Raw genomic sequence first — 11,509 nt, 5'->3', positions numbered from 1 at the left:
AGAAAGAAAGGAGGGGAAAAGGAAAAAAGGAAGGGGGGCAGAGAAAAAAAAAAGTTTTAATTTACATTCTTTAGATCCAACTTTCATTCTTGTAAAGGGTTTGACGGTCAAACGAACCGGTCACGTAAAAAAAAAAAAAGGCACAACGAGCGACAACGAGGCTCGGCGCTGCACGGAAACACAAACAGCGTCAAGAAGAGCAGGACGCGCAGAGCAGGACGCGCTAGCCGCCGCGGCGCCGCCCTCGCTCCCGACTCAAGGTTAAACGAGTGCTCGGGAATATGGCCCTCTAATGAGTGATTCACCGGAGGTCCCTCCGCACCACACCGCACCGCGCCGCCCGCTGCATGCTAGATGAGCTGTACTGGGGAAGTGAGATTAGAGAGACGGACACAAAATGGTTCACATAAAAGAAGGGGGAAATCAAAGAACAGCTTGTATGGTCTGGACTTTTATTGGACCTTTAATGATGTTCAGCATTATCACAGCAAGTCACAGAGGAGTCAGACAAGAGGGGGATAAGACATAACATAAAAATGTTACAGTCAGCGGGCTTTCGGTCCATATCATTTGGATTTTGTCTTTCAGATTACATTGTGTGCATTATTGATGTAAAAAGTCTTTTTTATCCTTTCATTGCAAACTGTGTTTTTAAACTGTGACGGCGGAGTTGGCACGTAGCGACTCTTTTGTATGTGTCTGTTTGCGGTGAGCGGAGCGTGCGCTTGCCTGTGCGACGTGTCTTCTCTTCCCCCTTCTGAGAGGCCAGTTCCGTAGAGTTCCCCTGCAGTGCACTGAGGTCTCGCATTTCCTGCTCTACCTCTTTCCTGCTGCTCTCAACAACACCGCCCCCCCCCCTTCCCCCCCACACACACACACACACACACCTCCCCCTCGTTCTTGTTCCTCTTAACTGTTGGAGAGTAAGTAATACTTGATATTCATAAACAGCCTTTTCCATTCATTACTGTCAGTGTGCTGAAATGCGGGAGGCGGAGGTCACCATCTGAAGGCCCTCCTCGGGCAACGGAGAGGAAAAGGCAGGGGGGAAAAACACACATGCACACACACACACACACACACACACACACACACACACACACACACACACACAAACACACACACACGCACACACACACACACACACAAACACATACAGACACACACACACACACACACTGCCCCTGGTTGCTGTCAGTCCCACCTCCGTCCTCCGTCTCCTATTAGTCGACGCTCTGGGTCATAACCTTTCTGTGGCATTTTGTGATTCCGGAACTCTTTGATTAGCGTGATATTTACATATTCTGCCGTGGCGGCAGCAGAGGCGAAGACGCCGACAACAACGACAATGGGAGGAGGGAGGAGGGAGGAGCGAGGAGGAGGAGGAGGAGGTGGAGGAGGAGAGGGCAATCTGGTTGTCGTGGACGCTTGAAGTGTTGTAAACGCGTTTGGCCTTTTGTCGGCATCGGGCTTTGCCTCTCTGAGCTGAGTGCCGCGCTGCTGGTGGGTTTATAAAGGGGTGGCTTTAAAGGAGAGAGTGCCACTGCCCATTGCCCACTGCCCACTGCCCACTGCTCACTGTCTGCCGCTTCCACCTTTATGTAGTGATGGCAGATGTGAGGGTCCCGCTGCTGTTTGGCTCCTATAAGCTCAGGGGGCAGCGGAGTGAACTATGACTTTGTCTGTCCACTCAGGCCGTGGAAGAAGAAGGAGGAAGGGGAGGAGGGGGAAGAGGAAGAGGAGGAGGAAGAGGAGGAAATATATTTTTTTCTAGCAGAATGGTTGTCAAGTATTGCAGAGACACAGCAAGCCTAACCTTTGTATCTATTAGTGGTGCAGTAATATTGAACGTAATGCAGTCAACAAGCAGGGTTGTAGAGTGTTTTACAGTGGATTCAAATGCAATTCAGTCAATCATAATCAAAGACTGGAACAATCTCACTAGGTTGTTTTAAACATGTGAATTTTTTTGTATTATTGTTTTTCAGGTTATTATTTAGCAAGTGTATTTTTATGCACACACAAACACACACACACACACACACACCTACCAGTGGTGTACCTACCACCACTTCACTACCTTTCTGACTGTGACAGAAAGCATAGGGTTAATGTGATGGACCTGTCATGACGTGCCACCCCAGACAGCTTGGATGTGTCGGGAGAGCAGGTTCTTTTCCCCGTGCCTTGCTCTGGCTCTGGCTCAGAGACACCATGTTGACGGTATCAGTGTCTGAGGGATGAGTGACACACCACGGCAGTCTCTCTCTCTTAGCCTGGAGGCCACACTGGCATTAGTGTCACAATACACACCGACACACACACACACACTCACACACACACACTGAATCCTCAGACACCCACATATCACACTACAAAAGACACACACACACACACATACTGCCATTAGTGTCACTATGCACACACACACACACATATATATATACACACACACCCACTCTCTCTTTCACACATACACACTGGCATTAATGTCACTACACACACACACACATACACCACACCCATCACATCACACACACTGGCATTAATGTCACATGCCATGTTCCCAGCGCCGAGCTGTCACTCACCACTCACTTCAGTCCCAAATCTGGCTCCGTCATACGACACCATCAGGACTCCTGTAATAGAGAACTGCCAGTTGCCTGAAGGCCCCTGGCCTTACAGCGGCAGCGGGAGCGAGAGGGTCTGGGTAATTTTCAGGTCATTACACCCGTGGCAGGTGAGTGATATCCAGAATGGCTTGATAAAATAGCGTACAAGCTGGCGAACGTCTCGCTGTATAGTCACTGGCCCGGGCGTGCGCCGCGGTATGGAGGTAGATGGGCAGATCTGTTAAGCCAGGCATAAAAATGCATTAACGTTATGATATGTGCACACATTGTTTGGAGTGTATGAGTACACATGCATGTGTGTGCATATACATATGAGTGTGTATGTATTTGTGCGTTCATGTGTGTATGTTTTTTTTGTGTGTGTGCAGAACAAGAAAAGAAAGAGAGATTTGTCAGCTAGCACTAAAACTAGAACTGACAGAGACTAGTTATCTTTGAATCTGCACCAAAGACTGTTTTCTGTGTGTGTGTGTGTGTGTGTGTGTGTGTGTGTGTGTGTGTGTGTGTGTGTGTGTGTGTGTGTGTGTGTGTGTGTGGTGAGAAGCTAATCTGTGGCAGCCATGTCGAGGGAGAAGATGAAACAGAGCCAACAGGTGTCATTCATCTCTTTAATGTGGAAATGACATTACATTTGAAACAATGTATGAAACGAACCATTGAAGAAACTGAGAGCGCCTCAGGAGAGGTAGAGATTTTCACATTGGTGATGGCCTGACAAACTAATAAGGAGCGATACAAATCAAATCAAATAATATATATATATATAAAAAACAAAAAACAAAAACAAAAACAAAGCAAATATCCGCTGGACCATTTGACTTGATAATAAATTACAGAAGTCAGCCAAGTACACTTTAAATAATATTATCTAACTAGCTACCATAAAATGACAATGTAATTTGTTACAAAACAAACAAAAAATGATTGTTAATGCACACAGACACACAAACAATAATAATAAAAAACAAAAAATCCCAGTAAAAACGTACTGGGGAAAAAAAGAAGGAAAAAAAGCTCTTTGGGATGGCACCCTTGTCTATCTACTAGTAAGTCCTATTGTGAGCAGGCAAAACAAAAGGCCAACACTAGCTGTGTTGAGATCAGTATAAGTCATTTAAATGAGTCTTTATTCATAATGTACATTACACAGAGTCTGGTCACAGTTCAGTGGCTGATAGTGGGACTCTATTAAGACAAAAACAACTAGAGATCATGGCCGACTAACAGCGCTAACCATGATTCACAACACAGCTCTTGCATTCTCCTGTTGCAACGCAACCAAAAGGTGTCCCTTTACAGTATAGGGTACAGTGTACGCGTGAGGCCCGTGGAAACAAAGGGCTTGTTCCCTGCGTCAGTTAACGGATGTGATGGTTATAATCTAGCTAATGATATAGCTGAGTAGATTTGACTCTATGTATGGACAAGGTTGACATGGATGTACAGTCAGGCACTCGTTTTTAATAGCAATTCATTGGACAAGTAACACGGCAGAAGGCGCTCTGTCGCAGCATTTAAGCAAGCTGCTCGACAAAACCAAAACAGGAGGCTCAACAGAGAGGGGACACACTGACACGTTGCCCTGAAGTCAACGGAAAAGTTACAAGCAAAGCATAATCCTGCTGACATAGAGGTATTGTGCATGTGTGTGTGTGTGTGTGGTGTGTGTGTGTGTGTGTGTGTGTATGTGTGAGTGTAGGTATGTGTGTGTGTGTGTGGGAGGAATGTTTACATGGACCTAATACATTATTGCTAAAATGCTGATGGCAAGTAGTTTCGGCCTGACTCGACGTCTGTCTTCCACTTGATGAAGGTTCATCGATCATGGACAAAATGAGGCCTGTGCCTGACAAGCCACTGTGCGTAGGTAGTGGGCTGAGGTCTGAACCATGACATGACGGGATGGATTGAAATATGATGCATATATATGCCATCTGTGCACTCCTAAATAGGGACACAACAACAGTACTTAAGCATACCCCCTTCTCCTTTCCCAAAGAAGGAAAAAGAAAGCAAACTCGGCGAGTCAGTACAAACAAGGACATCCTAAAGCTGGAACCTAGTCTAAGCGCACCGAGGTGAACTAGTAATGCATTTTGGTATCTCATGTTGTAAAGGGATTGATTAATAGCAGGAAACACGCACACACGCACACACACACACACACACACACACACACACACACACACACACGTACACACACGTACACACACACGTACACACACACACACACACACACACACACACACACACACACACAAACACAGATGCACACACACAGGCATACTGTAAATATTCACACTCCTTACCACCCGATCAGTTCATATCTACCCATTCACAAAAGAAAACAGGAATTGTTTTTTTTGTCTTTCTGGAAAGTTAATATTATTCTGTACATAAAACATTAGTATTCCCAACTAATACATTTTAGACTACTTGGTAGGCTATCATTATCAGCTACTTCAAGTATAAGACAGTCAAAACACACACACACATCTGTGCAAGGCCTTTATGGCTTGCACATTGCTGCATGCACACAGCAACATCTTACATGATTGTGTTTTTGCGACACAACTTGTTTAAGTCTTTTCAAAGTCACGTTGGGGTTGCCTGCTTTATAGAATAAGATAGAGATTTATTTTATAAAAATCATAATGGTCCCCAGAAATGAAGAGGCCCCCATTCTCTGTGTTTATCAGTATCTGTGTGTATCCACTACTCCTGTGGAGAGTGGCCTTCAGAGGGGCAGAGTTCACTTCAGAGGGGCAAACCCAAAATTGACCATGTAGACTTCATCACCCCCCCCCCCCACACACACACACACACACACACACACACCTCATCCTGAGCAATAGGTATGAAATGACCACAGCAAGGATATTGATTAATCAACATTATTCGCTTGTCATGTGTAAAGAAACAAAAGCAGAAGTGTGGACAGCTAAACAAGGCAGCTCATGGGGGTTCAGGAGAAACAGGGCTCTAAACTGTGGCTTGACTGAGCTTTGGTGCACCTTTCTGTAGACCCCAGTGAGCAGAGCACTCTCTGCTTTGATAAGGAGGCATTTGGCATGCATGAAGTCACGCAAGGCCAGCAAAGCAAAAAAATTAAAATAAAAATAAAAATAAAATGCACACATAATCTACAGTGATGTATCACAAAGAGGAAGAAAACAACATGCCTTGCCAGTCTGCCCACTCTGAAATGCTCAAGTGATTGCGCCCGGATGGCTTCTGATCCTTAGGTAACTGAGGAGCTGCTGGACCTGCCCAAACAGCCAACAAAAAGGCCTTTAATGCAAAGGAGGTGGGACAACAGAAAAAAAACTAGGGCAAATCAAGAGTGCTCAATGGCATCAGCCAGCAGAAAAAGGTGAACTACTTCACACACACACACACACACACCCACACACACACACACACACACACACAAACTCTCTCTCTCTCTCTCTCTCTCTCTCTCTCATTTGCAGAGTGTCGTCTTCACCTCCCAACACTAAGGCTTGAGTGTGCTTTCGGGATCAGAGAAGAGGACATCCAGCTCTACCGGTACGGTTTTAAAATGACAATAATTAGGTGACCATTAAGCCCACATGCACATTTATATTAGCCATTAAAACAGCTCTCACTTTCATAATGAGCACTTATGTACACACACACACACAGAGAGAGAGGGAGACACACAGACACACACACACTTTCTTTTCCAGGCCCCGTTTTTTTTTTATGAGGCCTCAAATAAGGACCCCATGAAATAGTAGATCACTACATCGTGTCCTACATCGTGATGCAAACAAACGCTGGACGAATTGAATCCTTCTGCCTGTCCAGAAACATTACACTAGTACTTCCGTGACACAGAGTTCAAAGGGTTCCGCTGGCCACACATGTTTGTGAGCTCATTTGGTTTTCAAAGGAAAAATAAAAATTATTATCATTATTATCTAAAAAAAACAAGGGAAAAAGGGCACTAGCTGGGCAATGATTAAAGGCATAAAATAATCCAAACAGTAAAATAGTTCACAGTGTCAGCCAAGTCCTTCATCAGTCAGTAACAGGCATGCTGTCCTTCATTTTTCTGTCCTGAAGTTACTGATCCGACCACTCCTGGATCCAACCAAGTTGGTAGCGGTGGTTACAATGTACTTTTATTTGTTACTTAGAGATCCACTATCTAGCTATTGGCTTCCAAGGATCCTGGTTTCATTCCAACACGTTTTCCCTGTATTGGTCTTGTCAGTGGCTTGGAGGGAGCTGGCCAGCTTGATGTTGTTGGTGGGAGCGGTCAGAAGGAGAAGGTGTGTGGACCTCGGCCGGGCACTGCTCCAGCTTGGCGAGGGTGGCATCCAGGTGAAGGGCGTTGTCGAAGGGCACGTGGTGGACGCTCTGCACGTGCGTCTTCAGATTCCCTTTCTGAGAGGCTCGGTACGGGCAGAGGTGGCAGCGGAACGGTCTCTCCCCTGCAAGAGTGACAAGACAAGAACCACAGGAAGCCAGCGGTTAGGGAAGTCGAAGGGTTGAACAACAGAAAGATAACACTTACTTCTGAAGGCTCCAGCTGAGTAATGGTCAATGCCCTTCCTGACAATTGTACCTTTTCCCCAAGTGTGCCACTATACCAGTCTAGGACTTGATGCTTAATGCAAAAAGGTTGGTGTTTCTAAAGTCCAGGTGGGACCTACAATGGCTATAGGTCTCTACCAAGATAGAGAAATGACAAACCATTTTGCAGCCAATAATACTCAACTACGGGACCAAAGGCAGGCACCTCTTTTCACAGTCCTAAACGTAGTCCTATTCATGGGACAATAGACCTCTCTCTGTTTCACAGCTGTGGTCACGTTTTGGCGATGCTCTCTGGGTCAACTGCTTTAAAGAATGCCGGCAGATGCAAACTGAGGAGCAGGAATATAGGGTCACCTCTGAGTTATTATTTCATAGGGCACGGGACTCATAAAGGAGGCTGTGAAGTTACGTCAGTGTGAGTCACATCAATAAATCACCCAAAGCAATGAGGTGAGCTTAGCTTCCTGGTGGCTGAGAGAAAGCTTCCTATGAATCTGAGGGAATGAGTGAGTGCTTAGATTTTACTCACTGAGAACTCACTGATACATAAGCCATGTTTACATGGCTGTTATTTAAAAAAAAAAAAAATCAAGATCAGATCAGATTGAAATTAATCTGATTAAATATTTCAACCAAACTGTTTACATAAATGCTAATTAAACCGATTGCCGTTTAATCTGCGATTACATGGAACAAGCATTTTATCATTTAGAAGCTCCTAGAAGTATTGCTGTCATGGAAACTCATTTGTTTATGTCACTCTACATTATTACCACATAAGGAACACCTATGCAGAGCGAAGAAATCAATCGGAGTACCTGTTTACATGGGGGGGATTTTTAAATCGATCAGATTATCAAAACGGAGTACACCACCTCTCTCAATCCGATTGGGGAAATTTAATCGGATCGGGAATGAATTCGATTGGTTGAGGTGTTTATATAAGCCAATTTTATTCCGATTGAGATATTACTCCGTTTGTAATCAGATTAAATGTTTCCATGTAAATGGGGCAAATGACATTACACAGCTGTATGATTTTAAATAGTTCTAGCAGACAAACCCACATAAAGGGCTCACTGGCATTTACAATCCACATCATAAACGTGTAAACAACTGGTAGAATTACACACAAATGTGTGTATTTTAAGCAAAGCAAGGATTTGAAGAGATACAAAGCACATACATATCCTCACAAATGCAAGCACACACATACACACACACACACACACACACACACACACACACACAAACACACACACACACACACACACACACACACACACACACACACACACACACACACACACACAGAGATAGACACACAGCTCTTTAATTAGACCGACCTACAATGCCTTCGACACGTCACATAAATAAGCAACACACACCTGAGCAAAACAAATGAGATTGCCATTTAATTGAACCTAATTATCATTTTGATAAATGGAAGAAAACCAAAATGGCATAACAAACGACTCCCTCTCTCTGAGTCCCTGGCACCCCTCCCAAAAGAAGGAACTGGGAATCTGTGCCTTATCATACATCATTATGGGGTTGGGGGAGAATAAAGACAACAATGTGAAAAAAAGACAATTAATCATGGGAATCAGGGGGAGGAGACAAAGGCACCAGCAAAAGACGTGAGCGGAAAGCAAGCACCTTCAAAACACTGTCCTCTGTGTTGCCATACCGGGGAAAAAAACCCTCCATATGATGTCAAAGGTTATCAGCTTCACAAAACAAAACTCAACAAGGCATTTAATTGGATGCTTTTGATGTCTCTCTCTCTCTTACCATCAGTCAAAGTATCTGATGTTTGCAAGGAAGGGGTGTGGGGGTGTGGGGGGGTACAGCTGATTAATTAAGACAAGCGGAGCTACACAAAACCTGTGTCTTCTTTAAGGTCACCATAGAGGGGTGGTTCTTTGTACTGGGAGACGTTCATCAAATTGTCCAGAGCAAAAAGAAAATGGGAAATGGATGTGTTTTTTGATGAGAAATGTAAGCTTCCGTCGAGAGAGGGCATTCATTGGAGCATGTTAGTGGGGTAATGGAAATGTAGAACCTTCTACAGGCTACAGGGAAAGCTATAGGCATTGAGAAGTGTTTATAGAACACTGATCTGGCCAACGAATAAGCAATGCACATGGACACATAGGCAAGAGAGCAAACTCACAGAAACACACAGTGTGTGTGTACGTGTGCGTGTGTGTGAAAACACTCACTCGCAGAGACAGCCAGGAACATGCAAACACACACGCACACACAGGCACACACACACACACACACACACACACACACACACACACACACACATGCGCGAGAGCAAAATAAAAGTGAATGCAGAAGGGGGAACATACTTGTTGGGGCGCTTCAGTGGAGGTGGCGCGAGCGTCAGTACCTCCCAGTCCATTAAACTCAAACACAACTGTGGGGGAACAAGGAGAGGAGAGCAAAGAGTGGAGAAGGGGGTCGGTCAACAAGGGTGGAGGTTGGAGAGTGGAGGAGAGCGGAGGTGCCTGGCATTAAAAACATCCCATCAGTCACCCCAGCCAGTAGCCTTCTCCATTCCCACAGATATACCAGACAACCAGTTCACAACAGAGCGCCAACAACAACAACAACAACAACAACAACAACAACAACAACACAACACGAGAGCTCAGCTGATTAAGCCAAATAATAAATATTTAAAGTGAGCAAGTAAGGAGATAAATATATAAAAGTGGGAGTAAATAAGAGAAATAAAGTAAGTAAGGCGGATGGAGGGGCTGGGCGGCCGGCCGGGCCAGTCGGCTCGCTGGAGGAGCGCGGCTGATTTAATGTGACATGTACATGCTAATGGAGGCCTCGGGGTCTCTGGCCTTTCTCAACTGGATGGCTGGCTTGAGCAAAACCATCACTGACAAAATTAATTACAGCTCGCGTGCGTGTGTGTTTATCTGTGTGTTTGTGTGTGTTTATCTGTGTGTGTGTGTGTGTGTGTGTGTGTGTGTGTGTGTTTATCTGTGTGTGTGTTTATCTGTGTGTGTGTGTGTGTGTGTGTGTGTGTGTGTGTGTGTGTGTGCGCGCGCGCGGCAACAGCGTGGAGAGTGTTCAGCCTGTGCATCACTTACCATTTGGCCTCTGTCACTTAGCATCACTGGCTGTCCAATGAATCATTCACACTGACCATAAAGAACTTAGTAATCTGACTGTCTGAGGCTATAAGAGCACAGGCTAGTGATAGAGAGGAGGGACGAGGAGTGGAGAGGAGAGAGGAGGAAAAGGAGAAGATAGGAGGAGAGGAAAGGAGAGGAGATGAAGGGAGAGGAGATGAGAGGAGAGGAAAGAAGACGGGAATAGAGAGGATGAGTGAAATGGAGATAGAGGGATGGAGAGACAAGCTAACAGATGACTGGGAATGAAGTGAACAGGAGAGGGAAAGGCAGGAGGAGAAATTATTTAAAAAAAAAAAAAAAGAATGAGGATAGAATTCAACAGAAGAGAGGTGAGAAAAGGAGAAGAAAGGGGAGGATGAAAAGACCTCCTCCCCTCCTCCCCATCCTGATGTCATCTGCCCAGCGCTAAGCCTCCCCTCCTCTCCTCTCCTCTCCTCTCATCTCAGCTGATCTGATGATCTGATCTGATCTGTAAACAATGGGACCTGACTGGGGCCCAGTGTGCTGCGTGCAAATGGAAACATATGTCGGAGTGGACGCGTGACGCGCCGATCGCCGGTGGCCACTGGGCTCTCATTAGCATGCACAATTACATCCTTCTAATTGACATGTGATTAATAATGTATAGGGCCCGACCGCCGGGGCGCAGCAGCACACAAGCACGGTGCACTGGGGCCCTCAGAGGGAGCGATAACAAAAGAGAATCAAAACAAGAGAGAGAAAAAGGAGGGAAATATTATGAGAACGTTTTTTTTTCGTTCTCCAAGGGCACCAGGAGTCTCCGCTTTTCTCAAGGACTGACACTTTATGCTCTATACATGAACAATTTCTCTCCATGTTTCACTCTGACACACACACACACACACACACCTACACACACACACACTCTTTCTTTTTCTATCGAACAGACACTCCGTCTCCCACACACGCTCGTGTGATTGGTATGCTGCTAGAGTGTGTATGTGTGTTTGTGAAGGTGTGTGCGGGCGCGCGCGGGCTTACCTGTGTGTGAGCGCATGTGTGTGCGCAGGTGACTTGGCTGACTGAAGCTCTTCCCACACTCCTGGCACACATACTCCCCTTGTCTGGCCAGCGACCTCAGCAAGCCTGCACACACACACACACACATACACACACACACGTAGACAC

At 45.5% G+C, this 11,509-nt stretch overlaps 1 protein-coding gene across 1 annotated transcript in view; it reads right to left on the bottom strand.

The window, feature by feature from the left end:
- Positions 1-5,448: 5,448 nt before the first annotated feature.
- LOC134082577 (zinc finger protein 516-like) overlaps positions 5,449-11,509 on the bottom strand; it is a 39,482-nt gene continuing 33,421 nt past the window's right edge. Inside the window, exons 4-5 of the mRNA XM_062538391.1 lie at positions 11,363-11,467; positions 5,449-7,093 (exon numbers count right to left, since the gene is read on the bottom strand). Coding sequence (XP_062394375.1) covers positions 6,870-7,093; positions 11,363-11,467 — 329 coding nt within the window. The 3' untranslated portion in view covers positions 5,449-6,869. The remainder of the gene's footprint in view (positions 7,094-11,362; positions 11,468-11,509) is intronic.

This window comes from Sardina pilchardus, chromosome 6 (assembly GCF_963854185.1).
Source record: "Sardina pilchardus chromosome 6, fSarPil1.1, whole genome shotgun sequence".
Taxonomy (NCBI): Eukaryota; Metazoa; Chordata; class Actinopteri; order Clupeiformes; family Clupeidae; genus Sardina; species Sardina pilchardus.
This window is presented reverse-complemented; position numbering and strand designations above follow the sequence as displayed.